Source organism: Oncorhynchus mykiss, chromosome 27 (assembly GCF_057628025.1).
Source record: "Oncorhynchus mykiss isolate SJ-2025 chromosome 27, ASM5762802v1, whole genome shotgun sequence".
Taxonomy (NCBI): Eukaryota; Metazoa; Chordata; class Actinopteri; order Salmoniformes; family Salmonidae; genus Oncorhynchus; species Oncorhynchus mykiss.
This window is the reverse complement of record NC_143048.1, coordinates 41,152,501-41,174,184: the sequence shown is the minus strand read 5'-3', so window position 1 is coordinate 41,174,184 and position 21,684 is coordinate 41,152,501. Positions and strand designations below refer to the sequence as shown.

Genomic DNA, 21,684 nt, shown 5'->3' with positions numbered 1-21,684 from the left:
GCAATACTCAATCATGAGGCATCAAAGCCAAAGGAACTGAATAATATTAAGAAATGCTATAGATGGAAGGAAAGTCGTGTGGAAATCTACCAAAAAACAATTAGGCGACAACTAATTCAATCCCTTCTAGACAATTTCCTGGACAAAATGTTTCACTGTAATAGTGAAGGTGTAAACTTGGCAGTAGAAAACTTGTCAGACCTGTCAGCTTCCCTATCCAATCAAAAAATGTCAAGCAGACAACCTAAGAAAATGTAAAACAATGACAAATGGTTTGATGAAGAATTCAAAAACACAAGACAGAAATTGACAAACCTATCCAACCAAAAACATAGAGACCCAGAAAACCGGAGTCTATGCCTTCACTATGGTGAAGGCATAGACTTTGACCCCAATATCTACCATGGGATATGTGTCAATAGCAACCTTGGGAAAATCCTCTGCATAATCATTAACAGCAGACTCAGTGAAAACAATGTACTGAGCAAACAATGTACTGAGCAAATGGTTTTACCAAATTACCGTATGACAGACCACACATTCACCCTGCACACCCTAATTGACAAACAAACAAATCAAAACAAAGGCAAAGTCTTCTCGTGCTTTGTTAATAAAAAAAAAAACTTTTGACACAATTTGGCATGAGGGCCTGCTATACAAATTGGTGTGAGGTGGTGATGGGGGAAAAACATACAACATTATAAAATCCATGTACACAAACAACAAGTGTGTGGTCAAAAAACAGACACCACCGTAGGCAGACCTGGCTCTCAAGAGAAGACAGGCAATGTGCACACTGCCCACAACATGAGGTGGAAACGAGCTGCACTTCCTAACTTCCTGCCAAATGTATGACCATATTAGAGACACATACCTGTATTTCCCTCAGATTACACAGACCCACAAAAAAATTGAAAACAAGTCCAATTTTGATGTTCTCCCATATCTATTGAGTGAAATTCCTCAGTGTACCATCACAGCAGCAATATTTGTGACCTGTTGCCACGAGAAAAGGGCAACCAGTGAAGAACAAACATGATTGTACATAAAACCTATATTTATGACATTTGTTTTGGAACCTTTGTGAGTGTAATGTTTAAGGAAGAAAATGCAGAGTGCAATGTTTACCTTTTCTATGCCGGTGGCTGGACGGCGTTCGTGCATGCTGGATGCATCTCCGTCTTGTCGTTTGTCGTTATCCGACTGGCCGGTGTTGGCCAGAGTTCATTCGCCATCTGATAGCGGAGTCGAAGGAGCACAGCAAGAGGAGCAATCAACGATGGTCGCATGTCACAAGCCGTGGAAGCCAAACGCAAAGCAGCCTACACTCCCAGCCATTCTGGGAAGCGAGTGAGTGGGCGGATTTTCTAGTCTTTCTCGCCAACCATGATTTTGGGCCGCTCCATGGTATGAAATGTGACTGTTCCAGGTGCAAAAACAATGTCCTATCCCAGAGCTTGAGTAAATTACATTACTAATCTGCTCCCAAATGTACTACGTCAGGACATGGAAATCGATTCTATCGTAGTCCATTCGGGTTTTAATGACATTGTGAAGGGCAGCTTTGAACAGCTGGAACTGGATTTCAAAGAGCTGGTTGACTCTCTGCTAGACACTAATAAAATACCCATCATATCTGGCCCTGTGCCCTCTCTGAATCGTGGCAATGAACGCTTTAAAAGGAAACTGGCTACGTGATTACTGCAGCTCAACGGGTGTAACTTTTCTTTGACAATTTATCTACCTTTTGGTTTGTTGGTGATGTGGACAATATTTTGAAGTCTTGATGAAAAGTGTGCCCAAAGTAAACTGCCTGTTACTCAGGGCCAGAAGCTAGGATATGCATGTAATTAGTAGATTTGGATAGAAAACACTCTAAAGTTTCTAAAACTGTTAAAATAATGTCTGTGAGTATAACAGCACTGATATGGCAGGTGAAATCCCTAGGACAAACCATCCCCAAATCATCCCCCACTGTTTCCAATGGCTGTCATGTTTATTTTATTATGAGGCGAAATCCTCCCAGATTGCAGTTCCTAGGGCTTCCACTAGATGTCAACAGTGATTACTATAACTGTCAATGGGAATATCAAGGGAATACCCCCCAGATTGCAGTTCCTAGGGCTTCCACTAGATTTTGTAGTTTTTCTAAGTGGCTCCCATTTTGGCTGTAGTGTTTTCATGCGCGTGAATGAGAGCTCGTTCTTTGTCGTTTTTCTCCGGTAAAGACAATAGCGATTCTTCGTCTTCAATTGTATTGTTTATTTACGTATTATGGTACCTGAGGTTTGATTATAAACGTTGTTTGACTTGTTTGGAGAAGTTTATTGGTAACGTTTGGGATTCATTTTGTATGTATTTTGGAGGAGAGAAACCGGTGGATTATTGAATGAAGCTCGCCAGCTAAACTGAGTTTTTGGGGATATAAAGAAGGACTTTACAAAAGGACCATTTGTGATGTAGCTGGGACCTTTTGGAGAGCCAACAGAAGAAGATATTCAAAGGGTAAGGCATTTATTATATTGCTATTTCTGACCTTCGTGTTGCACCTGCCTGGTTGAATTTTTTTTTTCATGCTTTTGTATGCAGGGTGCTATCCTCAGATATTCGCATGGTGTGCTTTCTCCTTAAAGCCTTTTTGAAATCTGACATAGCGGCTGGATTAACAACAAGTTAAACTTTATTTTGATGTATGACACTTGTATTTTCTTGAACTTTAAATATTTCTATTCCTGTAATTTGAATTTTGGCCGCTCTGCAATTTCAACGGATGTTGTCGAGATGAGTCACTAGCGGAACGCCTGCGCCAGAAAGGTTCAAAATAGCCCACATTAACATATGTAGTTTAAGAAACAAGGTTCATGAAATTAATAACTTGCTAGTAACAGATGACATTCATATTCTGACTATCTCTGAAACTCACTTAGACAATACCTTTGATGATACAGTGGTAGCAATACATGGTTATAACATTTACAGAAAATACCGAAATCCCAGTGGTGGAGGTGTTGCTGTTTATATTCAGAACCAAATTCCTGTAAAGATTTAAAGATGGTCTCATATTAAATACTGTTGAAGCAATATGGCTACAGGTTCATCTGCCTCACCTAAAGCCCATTCTTGTGGGAAGCTGCTATAGACCACCAAGTGCTAACAGTCAGTATCTGGATAACATGTGTGAAATGCTTGATAATGTATGTGATATCAACAGAGAGGTATATTTTCTGGGTGATTTAAATATTGACTGGCTTTCATCAAGCTGCCCACTCAAGAAAAAGCTTCAAACTGTAACCAGTGCCTGCAACATGGTTCAGGTTATCAGTCAACCTACCAGGGTAGTTACAAACAGCACAGGAATGAAATCATTAACATGTATTGATCACATCTTTACTAATGCTGCAGAAATGTGCTTGAAAGCAGTATCCAGATCCATCGGATGTAGTGATCACAATATAGTAGCCATATCTAGGAAAACCAAAGTTCCAAAGGCTGGGCCTAATATAATACGTTTTGTAGTGATTCCAATGTTGTTGATGTAAAGAATATTAAAGTATTCAGAATCCTATTAAACAAAGATAAATTACATCAAGAATGATAGTAAAAAGCTTTGGAGCACCTTCAATAACAATTTGGGGAATAAGGCAAATTCAGCTCCATCATTCATTGAATCAGAGGCTCATTCATTACAAAACCGACTGATATTGCAAACTACTTTAATATTTTTTTAATTGACAAGATTAGCAATTTTAGGCATGACATGCCAGCAACAAACGCTGACAATACACATCCAAGTATTTCTGACCAAATTATGAAAGACAATAATTGTCATTTTTTATTCCGTAAAGTGAGTGTGGATTAGGTGAAAACAATGATTGTTGTCTATCAACAATGACACGCCACGGGGATCTGACAAGTTGGATGGAAAATTACTGTGGATCATAGCTAATGATATTGCCACTCCTATTTGTCACATCTTCAATGTAATCCTACTAGATAGTGTGCGCCCTCAGGCCTGGAGGGAAGCAAAAGTCACTCCGCTACTTAAGCTAGCGGGCACTATTTTTATGTTTGGAAAAATAACGTTCCTAAAGTAAACGGCCTATTTCTCAGGTCCAGATGCAAGAATATGCATATAATTGATTAGGATAGCAAACACTCTAAAGTTTCCAAAACTGTCAAAATATTGTCTGTGAGTATAACAGAACTGATATTGCAGGCGAAACCCTGAGAAAAATCAAACCAGGAAGTGGCTTCTATTTTGAAAACTCCATGTTCCATAGCCTCCCATTGCTCCATTTAAAGGGATATCAACCAGATTCCTTTTCCTATCGCTTCCTCAAAGGGGTCAACAGTCTTCAGACATAGTTTCAGGCTTTTATTTTGAAAAATGAGGCAGAACTATAACATCACGTCATGGGGTCACATGAGTTTTGCTCGCGCAACAGAATTTGGACAGCTATTGTTTTTCCCTCTCCTACTGATAAAGACATTTGCGGTTGATATATTATTGATTATAAAAAAACGTTTGACATGTTTCTGTGGACATTACGGATATTATTTGGAATTTGTCTGCTTTGTCGTGACCGCTTTTTCCTGTGGATTTCTAAACATAATGCGCCAAACAAACTGAGGTATTTTGGATATAAAAATAATCTTTATGGAACAAATGGAACATTTGTTGTGTAACTGGGAGTCTCGTGAGTGAAAACATCCGAAGATCATCAAAGCTAAACGATTAATTTGATTGCTTTTCTAATTTTCGTGACCAAGCTACCTGATGCTAAGTGTACTTAATGTTATGTCATGCGATCGATAAACTTACACAAACGCTTGGATTGCTTTCGCTGTAAAGCATAATTTCACAATCTGAAACGACAGGTGGATTAACAAAAGGCTAAGCTGTGTTTTGCAATATTGCACTTGTGATTCCATGAATATGATTTTTTTTAGTAATATTATTTGACTGGGGCGCTATGCTATTCAGCGGTTGCTGATGTCAATTATCCCGCTTAAGAGATGGGTAGCGTCAATAAGTTTTAAGAATAGTAAAGCCCCCTTTACTGGCTCAACTAGCCGACCAATCACAAACTTTCAGCACGCTGATAGGGAAGGACATTCAACAAGCACAGTACTTGGCTGAGAGAACTTGATGATAAAATATTATGGGGGCTGTTAGACTTCAGTGCGGCTTTTGACATTATCAATCATAGTCTGCTGCTGAAAAAACTGATCTGTTATGGCTTTACACCCCCTGTGATATTGTGGATTAAGAGTTACCTGTCTAACAGAACACAGAGGGTGTTCTTTCATGGAAGCCTCTCCAAAATAATCCAGGTAGAATCAGGAATTCCCCATGGCAGCTGTCTAAGCCCCTTGGTTTTTTCAATCTTTACTAACGACATGCCACTGGCTTTGAGCAAAGCCAATGTGTATATGTATGTGGATGACTCAAGACTATACACGCCAGCTACTACAGTGACTAAAATAACTGTAACACTTAACAAAGAACTGCAGTTAGTTTCAGAATGGGTGACAACGAATAAGTTAGTCCTAAATATTTCTAAAACTAAAAGCATTGTATTTGGGACAACCCCCCTAGCTAAATTGGGGATAAGTCTGTCTATAATGAAGTGCTGCACTACCTTCTTAACAACACTATCAACAAGGCAGGTCCCACAGGCTCTAGTTTTGTCTCACCTGGACTACTGTTCAGTTGTGTGATCAGGTGCCACAAAGAGGGACTTTGCAATTGCAATTGGCTCAGAACAGGGCAGCAAGGCTGGCCCTTGGATGTACACAGAGAGCAAACATTTATAATATGCATGTCAATCTCTCCTGGTTCAAAGTAGAGGAGAGATTGACTTCGTCACTACTTGTATTTGTGTGAGGTATTGACATGCACCAAGCTGTCTGTTTTAAACAACTAGCACACCGCTCAGACATGAGAGGTCTCTTCACAGTCCCCAAGTCCAGTACATCAGGTAACTGATTCAAGCAGTAGAATCAGATTGTTTTAATAAACAGATAAGAAAAAAACATATGGATTTAGTGTTGTAGATATGTGGCAGTGGAGTATGGGCCTGGGGGCACAAACTTAGTGTGTTGTGAATTCTGTAATGAATATATTGTAATGTTTTTAAAATTGTATAAATACCTTTTATTTTGCCAGTCTCCAGGAGGAGTAGCTGCTGACTTGGCAGCAGCTAATTGGGATCTAGTTTGCCTAGTTAAATAAAGGTTAAAAAAATATATAGAATAATGGGGATTCATAACAAAAACAAATACAAATTTGAGGGACAGTTAGTAACATGCACATCATGCACCCACAGCAGAGCGAGAGAGCAATATCTGCACCTACTGTATGTGACACAGTACGCACTTTTAGGGGACCACTTTTCGTGAGCGCAACTTTAAAACTACTGGCTAAAAAGTATATAAAAGTACTAGAAAATCCCTTTAAGTATACCCTCCTAATATCCTAATCGTATACTCTTCTAATGGCGTATCTGAAGCTCTTTGAATTTGGAGGTGAGTGTTCAACTGTATGTGGGAATGAGTGTGTGTGTGTGTGTGTGTGTGTGTGTGTGTGTGTGTGTGTGTGTGTGTGTGTGTGTGTGTGTGTGTGTGTGTGTGTGTGTGTGTGTGTGTGTGTGTGGGTGCGTACGTGCGTGGGTGGGTGGGTGGGTGGGTGCGTGCGTGCGTGGGTGGGTGGGTGCGTGAGTTCTCCTCTCCCCTGCTATCTAAGATTTATATCGCTTCACGTCGCATCACTCAGACCAGCTGCTGAAATGACACGCACGTTCTTTTTTTCCATGACTGAAATGTTCTCCTCCTTTTTATCCTTCCATCTCCCTCACTCTCTCTCACTCTCTGGGGAGAAGGAGCATGTTCTATCTATTTATTATCTTTACACAGTCTGACATATTGAGAGGATCATCAAATGTGTGCGTGTACAAATATTAGGAAGCCTTTTGGGTTGATGCAACATGACAGATATGGATACTATGTCTGGGGGCCTAGCTAAGAGCTCTCAGTCTTTAACAGCTGGGTTCAAATGGTGTGATGTTAGCCTTTGTGGAGGGTTGAACCTGCTAGATGTTAGCTTGTGTGTCGTCTAACGTCACCATCGTCTGTCGAGGCTCGGATGTTATGTCTTTCTGAGGTATTTGGGCTATTTGTTTGTTTGCATCTTTCCGTCTTAGGTGTGTGTGTGTGTGTGTGTGTGTGTGTGAATGTGAGTGTGTGTGTGTGTGTGTGTGTGTGTGTGTGTGTGTGTGTTTCTGTCTTCCACTGTCTGTCAGACACCTCTGGGGGGTGAGTAAGGCCCACAGTAAATCTTGTCATTTTGGTATATGACTGCTACAGGCTTACTCACACTCTGTAACATGATAATGATAAAATCTAGACAAAAAATACTTACGACAATGATAATGCAGAAAAACTGATATGTGGTTGTGCAACAGAGGTTGGAGATGAACGGACCAAGGCAGCAGAACTAGGCTGGCCTGTCTATCCAGTGTGTATGCATTACTTTGATGATAGTATGCATTAGGTTTTACTGTGATTATAGTATCCAGTGTGTATTACTGTGATTATAGTATCCAGTATGTATTACTGTGATTATAGTATCCAGTATGTATTACTGTGATTATAGTATCCAGTATGTATTACTGTGATTATAGTATCCAGTGTGTGTTACTGTGATTATAGTATCCAGTATGTATTGCTGTGATTATAGTATCCAGTGTGTATTACTGTGATTATAGTATCCAGTGTGTATTACTGTGATTATAGTATCCAGTATGTATTACTGTGATTATAGTGTCCAGTATGTATTACTGTGATTATAGTATCCAGTGTGTATTACTGTGATTATAGTATCCAGTGTGTATTACTGTGATTATAGTATCCAGTGTGTATTACTGTGATTATAGTATCCAGTATGTATTACTGTGATTATAGTATCCAGTATGTATTGCTGTGATTATAGTATCCAGTGTGTATTACTGTGATTATAGTATCCAGTATGTATTACTGTGATTATAGTATCCAGTATGTATTACTGTGATTATAGTATCCAGTGTGTATTACTGTGATTATAGTATCCAGTATGTATTACTGTGATTATAGTATCCAGTATGTATTACTGTGATTATAGTATCCAGTGTGTATTACTGTGATTATAGTATCCAGTGTGTATTACTGTGATTATAGTATCCAGTATGTATTACTGTGATTATAGTATCCAGTATGTATTACTGTGATTATAGTATCCTGTATGTATTACTATGATTATAGTATCCAGTGTGTATTACTGTGATTATAGTATCCAGTATGTATTACTGTGATTATAGTATCCAGTATGTATTACTGTGATTATAGTATCCTGTATGTATTACTATGATTATAGTATCCAGTGTGTATTACTGTGATTATAGTATCCAGTATGTATTACTGTGATTATAGTATCCAGTATGTATTACTGTGATTATAGTATCCAGTATGTATTACTGTGATTATAGTATCCAGTGTGTATTACTGTGATTATAGTATCCAGTATGTATTACTGTGATTATAGTATCCAGTATGTGTGTATTACTGTGATTATAGTATCCAGTGTGTATTACTGTGATTATAGTATCCAGTATGTATTACTGTGATTATAGTATCCAGTATGTATTACTGTGATTATACTATATCAAGGTAAAAGGCAAACATTGGAACAGCATTACAGCTGCAGGATTCCGTTTGTTTGTTTATGTCTGACTTGCTCGCTGTCTGAGTACTAGGTCCACACACACACACACACACACACACACACACACACACACACACACACACACACACACACACACCTGCTTTTCTGAACATTAGGTCCCTGCATCTCAGGAACGCTGGGAGGGAAAACCTTGGTGGATTGGAGCGGATTAGAGAGTAGTTTCCCATTGTTGGTTCACCCATACTGAGGAGGACACAGTGACTTCTGAACCCTTCCTGGGAGACTGGGGATTAGCCCTGCCTGCTCTGGCATTCTGGCACACATTTAACACACACAGACATGCACATACACACGCTGACACACACACGTTGCACACAGCTCTAATTGTCTCCTCAGAGCTTTATGATAGTGTTGGTTTAGCTGTGAGGGTTGTTTGTGTGCTATTTGGACGGATTTCTCCATGGTGATGGCTTGGTTTTGTTTTTCGGAAATGTGCCTGTCCCCTTGGGCAAACAATCCACCATTTTAGTTGTTCCTACCAGATGGATGACAGTCTGTCTCTATGACCTCAAACCAGTCATGAATATAAACATCTGATATTTTTTGACAGTTTAATTTAATCTACGCTGAACAAAAATGTAAACGCAACATGCAACAATTTCAAATATTTTACAGAGTCACAGTTCAAATAAGGAAATCAGTCAATTGAAATCAATTCATTAGGCCCTAATCTATGGATTTCACATGACTGGGAATACAGATTATGCATCTGTTTGTCACAGATACCTTATTAAAAAAGTAGGGGTGTGGATCCGAAAACCATTATTATTATTTAACGTTTTGTATTTATTTTTTATTTGACCTTTATTTAACCAGGCAGCTCAGTTAAGAATCATGTTTTATTTGACCTTTATTTAACCAGGCAGCTCAGTTAAGAATCATGTTTTATTTGACCTTTATTTAACCAGGCAGCTCAGTTAAGAATCATGTTTTATTTGACCTTTATTTAACCAGGCAGCTCAGTTAAGAATCATGTTTTATTTGACCTTTATTTAACCAGGCAGCTCAGTTAAGAATCATTTTTTATTTACAATGACGGCCTACCAGAATGCAAAAGGCCTCCTGTGGGGACGGGGGCTGGGATTTTAAATAAAAATATAGGACAAAACACACATCACGACAAGAGAGACACCACAACACAACATAAAGAGAGACTGGCAAGAGAGACACCACAACACTACATAAAGAGAGACTGGCAAGAGAGACACCACAACACTACATAAAGAGAGACTGGCAAGAGAGACACCACAACACTACATAAAGAGAGACTGGCAAGAGAGACACCACAACACTACATAAAGAGAGACTGGCAAGAGAGACACCACAACACTACATAAAGAGAGACTGGCAAGAGAGACACCACAACACTACATAAAGAGAGACCTAAGACAACAACATAGCAAGGCAGCAACACATGACAACACAGCATGGTAGCAACACATGACAACGACATGGTAGCAACACAACATGGCAGCAGCACAACATGGTAGCAGCACAAAACATGGTACAAACATTATTCGGGCACAGACAACAGCACAAAGGGCAAGAAGGTGGAGACAACAATACATCACGCGATGAATCATGCGGCGCGATCTCCTTCACATAGAATTGATCAGGCTGTTGATTGTGGCCTGTGGAATGTTGTCCCACTCCTCTTCAATGGCTGTGTGCAGTAGCTGGATATTGGTGGGAACTGGAACACGCTGTCGTACACGTAGATCAAGACCATCACAAACCTGCTCAATGGGTGACATGTCTGGTGAGTATACAGGCCATGGAAGAACTGGGACATTTTCAGCTTCCAGGAATTGTGTACAGATCTTTGGGGCCGTGCATTATCAGACTGAAACATGAGGTGATGATGGTGGTTGAATGGCACGACAATGGGTCTCAGGATGTTGTCACGGTATCTCTGTGCATTCAAATTGCCATCAATAAAATGAAATTGTGTTTGTTGTCCGTAGCTTATGCCTGCCCGTACCATAACCCCGCCATGAGGCACTCTGAGGATGATGAGCACACAGATGAGTTTCACTGAGACGGTTTCTGACAGTTTGTGCAGATATTCTTCGGTTGTGCAAACCCACCGTTTCTTCATCTGTCTGGGTGGCTGGTCTCAGACCATCCCGTAGGTGAAGAAGCAGGATATCTAGGGCCTGGCCTTGCACGGTATCACGTGGTCTGTGGTTGTGCAAACCCACCGTTTCTTCATCTGTCTGGGTGGTTGGTCTCAGACCATCCCGTAGGTGAAGAAGCAGGATATCTAGGGCCTGGCCTTGCACGGTATCACGTGGTCTGTGGTTGTGCAAACCCACCGTTTCTTCATCTGTCCGGGTGGCTGGTCTCAGACCATCCCGTAGGTGAAGAAGCAGGATATCTAGGGCCTGGCCTTGCACGGTATCACGTGGTCTGTGGTTGTGTAAACCCACCGTTTCTTCATCTGTCTGGGTGGCTGGTCTCAGACCATCCCACCGTTTCTTCCTCTGTCCGGGTGGCTGGTCTCAGACCATCCCGTAGGTGAAGAAGCAGGATATCTAGGGCCTGGCCTTGCACGGTATCACGTGGTCTGTGGTTGTGTAAACCCACCGTTTCTTCATCTGTCTGGGTGGCTGGTCTCAGACCATCCCGTAGGTGAAGAAGCAGGATATCTAGGGCCTGGCCTTGCACGGTATCACGTGGTCTGTGGTTGTGCAAACCCACCGTTTCTTCATCTGTCCGGGTGGCTGGTCTCAGACCATCCCGTAGGTGAAGAAGCAGGATATCTAGGGCCTGGCCTTGCACGGTATCACGTGGTCTGTGGTTGTGTAAACCCACCGTTTCTTCATCTGTCTGGGTGGTTGGTCACAGACCATCCCGTAGGTGAAGAAGCAGGATATCTAGGGCCTGGCCTTGCACGGTATCACGTGGTCTGTGGTTGTGCAAACCCACCGTTTCTTCATCTGTCTGGGTGGCTGGTCTCAGACCATCCCGTAGGTGAAGAAGCAGGATATCTAGGGCCTGGCCTTGCACGGTATCACGTGGTCTGTGGTTGTGCAAACCCACCGTTTCTTCATCTGTCTGGGTGGCTGGTCTCAGACCATCCCGTAGGTGAAGAAGCAGGATATCTAGGGCCTGGCCCTGCACGGTATCACGTGGTCTTTGGTTGTGCAAACCCACCGTTTCTTCATCTGTCTGGGTGGCTGGTCTCAGACCATCCCGTAGGTGAAGAAGCAGGATATCTAGGGCCTGGCCTTGCACGATATCACGTGGTCTTTGGTTGTGCAAACCCACCGTTTCTTCATCTGTCTGGGTGGTTGGTCTCAGACCATCCCGTAGGTGAAGAAGCAGGATATCTAGGGCCTGGCCTTGCACGGTATCACGTGGTCTGTGGTTGTGCAAACCCACCGTTTCTTCATCTGTCTGAGTGGTTGGTCTCAGACCATCCCGTAGGTGAAGAAGCAGGATATCTAGGGCCTGGCCTTGCACGGTATCACGTGGTCTTTGGTTGTGCAAACCCACCGTTTCTTCATCTGTCTGGGTGGTTGTTCTCAGACCATCCCGTAGGTGAAGAAGCAGGATATCTAGGGCCTGGCCTTGCACGGTATCACGTGGTCTTTGGTTGTGCAAACCCACCGTTTCTTCATCTGTCTGGGTGGCTGGTCTCAGACCATCCCGTAGGTGAAGAAGCAGGATATCTAGGGCCTGGCTTTGCACGGTATCACGTGGTCTGTGGTTGTGCAAACCCACCGTTTCTTCATCTGTCTGGGTGGCTGGTCACAGACCATCCCGTAGGTGAAGAAGCAGGATATCTAGGGCCTGGCCTTGCACGGTATCACGTGGTCTGTGGTTGTGCAAACCCACCGTTTCTTCATCTGTCCGGGTGGCTGGTCTCAGACCATCCCGTAGGTGAAGAAGCAGGATATCTAGGGCCTGGCCTTGCACGGTATCACGTGGTCTTTGGTTGTACAAACCCACCGTTTCTTCATCTGTCCGGGTGGCTGGTCTCAGACCATCCCGTAGGTGAAGAAGCAGGATATCTAGGGCCTGGCCTTGCACGGTATCACGTGGTCTTTGGTTGTACAAACCCACCGTTTCTTCATCTGTCCGGGTGGCTGGTCTCAGACCATCCCGTAGGTGAAGAAGCAGGATATCTAGGGCCTGGCCTTGCACGGTATCACGTGGTCTTTGGTTGTGCAAACCCACCGTTTCTTCATCTGTCCGGGTGGCTGGTCTCAGACCATCCCGTAGGTGAAGAAGCAGGATATCTAGGGCCTGGCCCTGCACGGTATCACGTGGTCTTTGGTTGTGCAAACCCACCGTTTCTTCATCTGTCCGGGTGGCTGGTCTCAGACGATCCCACAGTTTCATCAGCTGTCTGGGTGGCTGGTCTCAGATGATCCCACAGTTTCATCAGCTGTCTGGGTGGCTGGTCTCAGATGATCCCACAGTTTCATCAGCTGTCTGGGTGGCTGGTCTCAGACCATCCCATAGGTGAAGAAGCAGGATATCTAGGGCCTGGCCCTGCACGGTATCACGTGGTCTTTGGTTGTGCAAACCCACCGTTTCTTCATCTGTCTGGGTGGCTGGTCTCAGACCATCCCGTAGGTGAAGAAGCAGGATATCTAGGGCCTGGCCTTGCACGGTATCACGTGGTCTGTGGTTGTGAGGCGGGTTGGAAGTACTGCCAAATTCTCTAAAACACAAGGTGCACCTGTGTAATGATCATTCTGTTTAATCAGCTTCTTGATATGCCGCACCTGTCAGGTGGATAGATTATCTTGACAAAGAAGAAATGCTCACTAACAGGGATGTAAAACACATTTGTTCACAATATGTGTAAGAAATTAGCTTTTTGTCCATATGGAACATCTCTGGCCTCTTTTATTTCAGCTCATGAAACATGGGACCAACACTTTACATGTTGTGTTTATAATTGAGTTCAGTATAGTAGGTATGTTATGTTGTTGAGGAAAGTGTAGTGTTTAACACGTCCATCTAGTAACAATCAATGCGTGGTGAAGTCATGTTTACTAGACAGGGACTTATGTCGTGTTGACTCACTGTGTGTTTTCAATGTGAAATTTGATATCGTTGTATTAATGTTGTATTAACGTTGTATCCATGTCGTATCAACGTATTAATGTTGTATCGATGTTGTATCGACGTTGTATTAACGTATCGATTTGTATGAATGTCGTATCAACGTTGTATGCCTGTTTTATTGATGTTGACAGTGAGAGGATGATGGAGTCTCATCGTAAAGCCTTGACCAAGATGCAGGATGACCACAGACAGGAGCTGCCCTTCAAGGTACACAGTGGTTCCTATCGTCTAGGATAACTTCATCTCCTGGGCTTCCTCCTTTCCTTCAGCACCACAGAATTGCCTCAGCAGATACAAAGTACCATGTTTTAAAGCAAGGCAGAAAAACATTGTAATCCAGTCAGAGGAGGTGGTGATATTATTATGATGACAGGCCACCAGTCCAGTGTCTCTCACACCAAGCCCTGTGCAGTGAAGACACGACACACCCCCACGGCTGAAATGTGTGTTGTGTTAGTTTTATTGGTCTTATCCCCTACGCCAGACTGGTGGTGGGGGTCAGGGGGGGTTAGTGAGGTTTCAGCCTCAGCACGTCAGTATTAAGATGCCTTCTGATTCCCAGAAAATTACACTGCTCCCCCTCCGGTTTCCTGCCCCTCACACAGACACTCACCAAGAGAGGAGGAAGTGGTCTCTCTCTCTCTCTCTCTCCCTCTCTCTCTCTATCTCTCTCTGTCTCTCTATCTATCTATCTATCTATCTATCTATCTATCTATCTATCTATCTCTCTCTCTCTCTCTCTCTCTCTCTCTCTCTCTCTCTCTCTCTCTCTCTCTCTCTCTCTCTCTCTCTCTCTCTCTCTCTCTCTCTCTCTCTCTCTCTCTCTCTCTCTCTCTCTCTCTCTCTCTCTCTCTCTCCCTCCCTCCCTCCCTCCCTCCCTCCCTCCCTCCCTCTCTCGCACACATTTTCACACACTCACTGACTCACACACGCACACACACTCCACCCCTGTCCCTCACACAGACATGCACCCAGAGAGAAGGAAGTGGTCACGCCAAGTCACTCACACACACACCCAACCCGTGCCCCTGTACTCAAAGAGAAGTAAGCAGTCTGTCATTCCTACACATACTGTGCTGTACATACACGCAAGTGTGTACATAGGCAGTTGCATACAGACACACTCACTATGTACACACACTCTCACACACACATACACTCGCCTCACCCCAGTGCCCTGACACGCAGCCTCTGATCTCTCCTGCGCTTTAGAAAATATGGTGGCCTTGGCCAAGCCTGACATTGCATGCCACCAGCCCCATTGTTGTTTTTCCATAACAGCCACAACAATAGTTTTTTTATATCCCCAATAATTCAAAACGTCACTGCCCACCTCTGGTGAGAACAGCCCATCTGTGTCAAAACACTCAAGTCAATGTAGCGCTCTGTGACAATCTTTTTTTGAGCTCGAGCTGTCTCAATTTTCTCCTCGGCAAATAAAACAACTGAAAGAACTGCCAAATCAGAGTAAAAGAAGGATAGAGAGGGTTGTTAGGGGAAAAGAGGAGGGTGGAGAAGGATAGAGATGAGCAGAGGGACTGTTTTCTCTACTTTGGTATCCATCACTCAGCTATTTCACGCCAAGCTGTGTATACAGCCTATAATGTTTGTGTCATTCCAGTGTGTGTGAGGAAGCATGTGTGCATGAGTGTGTGTGTGTGTGTGTGTGTGTGTGTGTGTGTGTGTGTGTGTGTGCGCGCGCGCACAGGTGCTTGTTATAAAGTCTTATATGTCCAAATCCCCAGCTACAGGCGGTTCTGGAGGAGCAGAGGACCCAGAATGCTGTGCGTCTGAAGGAGCAGGAAGAGGAGCTAAAGAGGGAGGCGGGGTTAGAGCTGGTGATTGACAGGGAGAAGAGTCGGGAGCTGCTGCTGCAGTACCAGAGAGAGAAGGAGCAGCTGCAGAGGAAGGTAACTGTTGCCTTCTGTGTATGTTGTACCGATCACAGTCCTGAAAGGAGTAGACAATACCATTTAACTATCACTACTGTCTGTCTTTCCCTCACTATGTCCTGCCTTAGTTATAGTATTTATGTTGAATGTAGGAGAGATGTCAGACACAGTCAAGCAGCGAGTAACACGGGGGGCTCCAGGTCTGCAGGCAAGCACAACGTTCTGAGAACAAGACTGAACAGAATGTCCCTCTTTTTCTCCCAGTATATCTGTCTCCCTGTCTATCTGTCTCCCTGTCTATCTGTCTTTCTGTCTCCCTGTCTATCTCTTTCTCCCTGTCTATCTCTGATTCCCTGTCTCTCTGTCTTCCAGTCTATCTGTCTCCCAGTATATATGTCTCCCTGTCTATCTGTCTCCCTGTCTATCTGTCTTTCTGTCTCCCTGTCCATCTCTTTCTCCCTGTCTATCTCTGATTCCCTGTCTCTCTGTCTTCCAGTCTATCTGTCTCCCTGTATATCTGTCTCCCTGTCTTTCTGTCTCCCTGTCTATCTCTTTCTCCCTGTATATCTCTGATTCCCTGTCTCTCTGTCTTCCAGTCTAGCTGTCTCCCTGTCTATCTGACTCCCTGTCTATCTGTCTCCCTGTCTGTCTGTCTTTCTGTCTCCCTGTCCATCTCTTTCTCCCTGTCTATCTCTGATTCCCTGTCTCTCTGTCTTCCAGTCTATCTGTCTCCCTGTATATCTGTCTCCCTGTCTTTCTGTCTCCCTGTCTATCTCTTTCTCCCTGTATATCTCTGATTCCCTGTCTCTCTGTCTTCCAGTCTAGCTGTCTCCCTGTCTATCTGACTCCCTGTCTATCTCTTTCTCCCTGTCTATCTGTCTCCCTGTCTATCTCTTTCTCCCTGTCTATTTGCCTCCTTATCTCTGTCTCCATGTCTATCTTTCCCTGTCTATCTCTGTCTCCCTGTCTATCTCTGTCTCCCTGTCTATCAATTCAATTCAAATCAAGGGGCTTTATTGGCATGGGAAACATATGTTCACATTGTCAAAGCAAGTGAGGTAGATAATAAATAAAAGTGAAATAAACAATCATAAATTAACAGTAAACATTACACACACAGAAATTTCAAAACAATAAAGACATTACAAATGTCATATTATACATATATATATATATACAGTGTTGTAACGATGTACAAATGGTTAAAGAACACAAGGGAAAATAAATAAGCATAAATATGGGTTGTATTTACAATGGGGTTTGTTATTCACTGGTTGCCCTTTTCTTGTGGCAACAGGTCACAAATAATGCTGCTGTGATGTCACACTGTGGAATTTCCCCCAGTAGATATGGGAGTTTATTAAAATTGGATTTGTTTTCGAATTCTTTGTGGATCAGTGTAATCTGTGGGAAATTTGTCTCTCTAATATGGTCATACGTTGGACAGGAGGTTAGGAAGTGCAGCTCAGTTTCCACCTCATTTTGTGGCCAGTGTGCACATAGCCTGTCTTCTCTTGAGAGCCGTGTCTGTCTACGGCGGCCTTTCTCAATAGCAAGGCTATGCTCACTAAGTCTGTACATAGTCAAAGCGTTCCTTAAGTTTGGGTCAGTCACAGTGGACAGGTATTCTGCCACTGTGTACTCTCTGTTTAGGGCCAAATAGCATCCTAGTTTGCTCTGTTTTTTTGTTAATTCTTTCCAATGTGTCAAGTAATTATCTTTTTGTTTTCTCATGATTTGGTTGGGTCTAATTGTGCTGCTGTCCTGGGGCTCTGTAGGGTGTGTTTGTGTTTGTGAACAGAGCCCCAGGACCAGCTTGCTTAGGGGACTCTTCTCTAGGTTCATCTCTCTGTAGGTGATGGCTTTGTTATGGAAGGTTTGGGAATCGCTTCCTTTTAGGTGGTTGTAGAATTTAACAGCTCTTTTCTGGATTTTGATAATTAGTGGGTATCGGCCTAATTCTGCTCTGCATGCACTATTTGGTGTTTTACGTTGTAAACACCATTATTTTGGTCTTACTGAGATTTACTGTCAGGGCCCAAGTCAGAATCTGTGCAGAAGATCTAGGTGCTGCTGTAGGTCCTCCTTGGTTGGTGACAGAAGCACCAGATCATCAGCAAACTGTAGACATTTGACTTCAGATTCTAGCAGGGTGAGGCCGGGTGCTGCAGACTTTTCTAATGCCCGCGCCAATTCATTGATATATATGTTGAAGAGGGTGGGGCTTAAGCTGCATCCCTGTCTCACCCCACGACCCTGTGTGAAGAAATGTGTGTGTTTTTGCCAATTTTAACCGCACACTTGTTGTTTGTGTTCATCGATTTTATAATGTCGTATGTTTAACCCCCAACACCACTTTCCATCAATTTGTATAGCAGACCCTCATGCCAAATTGAGTCGAAGGCTTTTTTGAAATCAACAAAGCATGAGAAGACTTTGCCTTTGTTTTGGTTTGTTTGGTTGTCAATTAGGGTGTGCAGGGTGAATACATGGTCTGTTGTACGGTAATTTGGTAAAAAGCCAATTTGACATTTGCTCAGTACATTGTTTTCATTGAGGAAATGTACGAGTCTGCTGTTAATGATAATGCAGAGGATTTTCCCAAGGTTACTGTTGACGCATATTCCACGGTAGTTATTGGGGTCAAATTTGTCTCCACTTTTGTGGATTGGGGTGATCAGTCCTTGGTTCCAAATATTGGGGAAGATGCCAGAGCTAAGTATGATGTTAAAGAGTTTTAGTATAGCCAATTGGATTTTGTTGTCTGTATATTTGATCATTTCATTAAGGAGACCATCAACACCACAGGCCTTTTTGGGTTGGAGGGTTTTTATTTTGTCCTGTAACTCATTCAAGGTAATTGGAGAATCCAGTGGGTTCTGGTAGTCTTTAATAGTTGATTCTAAGATTTGTAATTGATCATGTATATGTTTTTGCTCTTTATTCTTTGTTATAGAGCCAAAAAGATTGGAGAAGTGGTTTACCCATACATCTCCATTTTGGATAGATAATTCTTCGTGTTGTTGTTTGTTTAGTGTTTTCCAATTTTCGCAGAAGTGGTTAGAGTCTATGGATTCTTCAATTACATTGAGCTGATTTCTGACGTGCTGTTCCTTCTTTTTCCGTAGTGTATTTCTGTATTGTTTTAGTGATATCTCTCCCTGTCTATCTCTCCCTGTCTATCTGTCTCCCTGTCTCTCTCTTTCTCCCTGTCTATTTGCCTCCCTTTCTCTGTCTCCCTGTCTATCTGTCTCCCTGTCTCTCTCTTTCTCCCTGTCTATTTGCCTCCCTTTCTCTGTCTCCCTGTCTATCTGTATCCCTGTCTATCTCTTTCTCCCTGTCTATCTGTCTCCCTGTCTATCTGTCTCCCTGTCTATCTCTGTCTCCCTGTCTAGCTCTTACTCCCTGTCTATCTGTCTCCCTGTCTATCTGTCTCCCTGTTTATCTGCCCTTCAGGAATTAGGCTGTGACTGCCTGTCTATCTGCCCTCAAGGAATTAGGCTGTGACTCCCCTTTGGGTGTGTGTGTGTGTGTGTGTGTGTGTGTGTGTGTGTGTGTGTGTGTGTGTGTGTGTGTGTGTGTGTGTGTGTGTGTGTGTGTGTGTGTGTGTGTGTGGGGGGGGGGGGGGGGGGGGCTCTGGTATTCACTGGTAGGAGGGCTATGCAGGGTGGAGGCTCCACATATTCAGAAGTGATGCCTCTGTGGGCCTGAGGCTGGTACAGGATAGACTGCACACACACGAATGGGAGAAGACGAAGATACTAAGCGAAATAGACAGTCTCAGATAGACAGACATACAGAGTGGTAGAGACTGTGTGCCTTCCCAGCTGTCCTGATGGAGTAAAACTTGTGAAACTCCCAAACGCTTGTCTAATGGTCAGCGCTGTCAACTCAGGACTATTGCTGTTCTTTGTTTGTCTGTTCTAGGTAATACATCTCTATGATGTGTATATTTATGTGTCTCTCTCTAGCTGTCCTCCCAGGTCCACTCAGCCACACAGGAGCTCAGAGAGGAGGTGCAGAGACTGAGGAAGATGCAGGAGGAGAGGAGCACTAAAGAGGAGAGGCTACAGCGTGTACTGCAGCACTCCCATCAACAGGGGGCGCTAGAGCTGAGCCAGGCCAGAACAGAACTGCAGCTACTGAGAGGAGAGAACACTGGACTACAGGATGAGGTGAGAGAGAGAGAGAGAGAGAGAGAGAGAGAGAGAGAGACAGAGAGAGAGACAGAGAGAGAGACAGGGAGAGAGACAGGGAGAGAGAGAGAGAGAGAGAGAGAGAGATAGAGACATAGAGAGAGAGAGGGTGAGAGAGAGAGAGAGATAGAGAGAGAGAGAGAGAGAGAAGGGGAGAGAGATGAAGGGGAGAGAGATGGAGAGAGGGATGGAGAGAGAGAGAGAAGGGGAGAGAGATGGAGAGAGAGAGAAGGGTTAGAGATGGAGAGAGAGAGAGAAGGGGAGAGAGATGGAGAGAGAGAGAGAGAGAGAGAAGGGGAGAGAGAGAGAGATGGAGAGAGAGAGAAGGGGAAAGAGAGAGAAGGGAGAGAGAGAGAAGGGGAGAGAGAGAAGGGGAGAGAGAGAGAGAGAGAGAATGGGAGAGACACAGAGAGAGGGGGAGATGTTGAGGCTTGACAAGACAGAATCTTGAATTCACAGTAATGCTACTGACTTCCAATTCTACAACCGTTTCAAATCTCCTTTCTATACCTCATAAATGTCCTCCCCAGAGACCCTATCCCTAGAAATGGTCAGAAAACATTTCCAATTCATTACAGTAGTCCACTCCTGCAGGCTGATATCTGATTCTGGGGTAGCCCCTAGATGAGACAGAGAGACTGAGACACAAACAGAGACAGAAAGAGCCAGTGAAAAGAGAACATGTGTGGTGTAAGAGAGATATAATGTGTCAGAAAGGGAGGGAGGGATGTTGACACGCAGACCACTGTCTCGGGGGGGAGAGGGGTAGTCTGAGGCTGCAGTCACGACACCCCTCAGCTGTCTGAGTCTGTTATAGACACACACACGCACGCACACACACACACACACACACACACACACACACACACACACACACACACACACACACACACACACACACACACACACAGACCTCTTCCTCATCTTGTACTCAAAGCACATCGCCTAGTTCCCAGGTCATCACATCAATCCGCCTGTCTTCTCCTCTCTCCTTTCCATTGATTTTTGCCTTGCTTGCATCTTCTTCTCTCTCGCCTCCCCTGAGCCCAACCACCACCTCTCAGACTCCCTCTTCTTCCCTGATCCACCACCTCTCAGACTCCCTCTTCTTCCCTGATCCACCACCTATCAGACTCCCTCTTCTTCCCTGATCCACCATCTATCAGACTCCCTCTTCTTCCCTGATCCACCATCTATCAGACTCCCTCTTCTTCCCTGATCCACCATCTATCAGACTCCCTCTTCTTCCCTGATCAACCATCTATCAAACTCCCTCTTCTCCCCTGATCCACCATCTATCAGCCTCCCTCTTCTTCCCTGATCCACCATCTATCAGCCTCACTCTTCTTCTCTGATCCACCATCTATCAGACTCCCTCTTCTTCCCTGATCCACCATCTATCAGCTTCCCTCTTCTTCCCTGATCCACCATCTATCAGACTCCCTCTTCTTCCCTGATCCACCATCTATCAGACTCCCTCTTCCTCCCTGATCCACCATCTATCAGCCTCCCTCTTCTTCCCTGATCCACCATCTATCAGACTCCCTCCTCTCCCCTGATCCACCATCTATCAGACTCCCTCTTCTTCCCTGATCCACCATCTATCAGCCTCCCTCCTCTTCTTCCCTGATCCACCATCTATCAGACTCCCTCTTCTCCCCTGATCCACCATCTATCAGACTCCCTCTTCTTCCCTGATCCACCATCTATCAGCCTCCCTCTTCTCCCCTGATCC

General features: G+C 43.8%; 1 protein-coding gene across 1 annotated transcript in view; it reads left to right on the top strand.

Moving 5' to 3' along the window:
• Positions 1-21,684, top strand: part of lekr1 (Leucine-, glutamate- and lysine-rich protein 1) — a 173,472-nt gene that overhangs the window by 139,593 nt on the left and 12,195 nt on the right. The window contains exons 9-11 of the mRNA XM_036965369.2: positions 13,993-14,068; positions 15,607-15,771; positions 19,725-19,928. Coding sequence (XP_036821264.2) covers positions 13,993-14,068; positions 15,607-15,771; positions 19,725-19,928 — 445 coding nt within the window. The remainder of the gene's footprint in view (positions 1-13,992; positions 14,069-15,606; positions 15,772-19,724; positions 19,929-21,684) is intronic.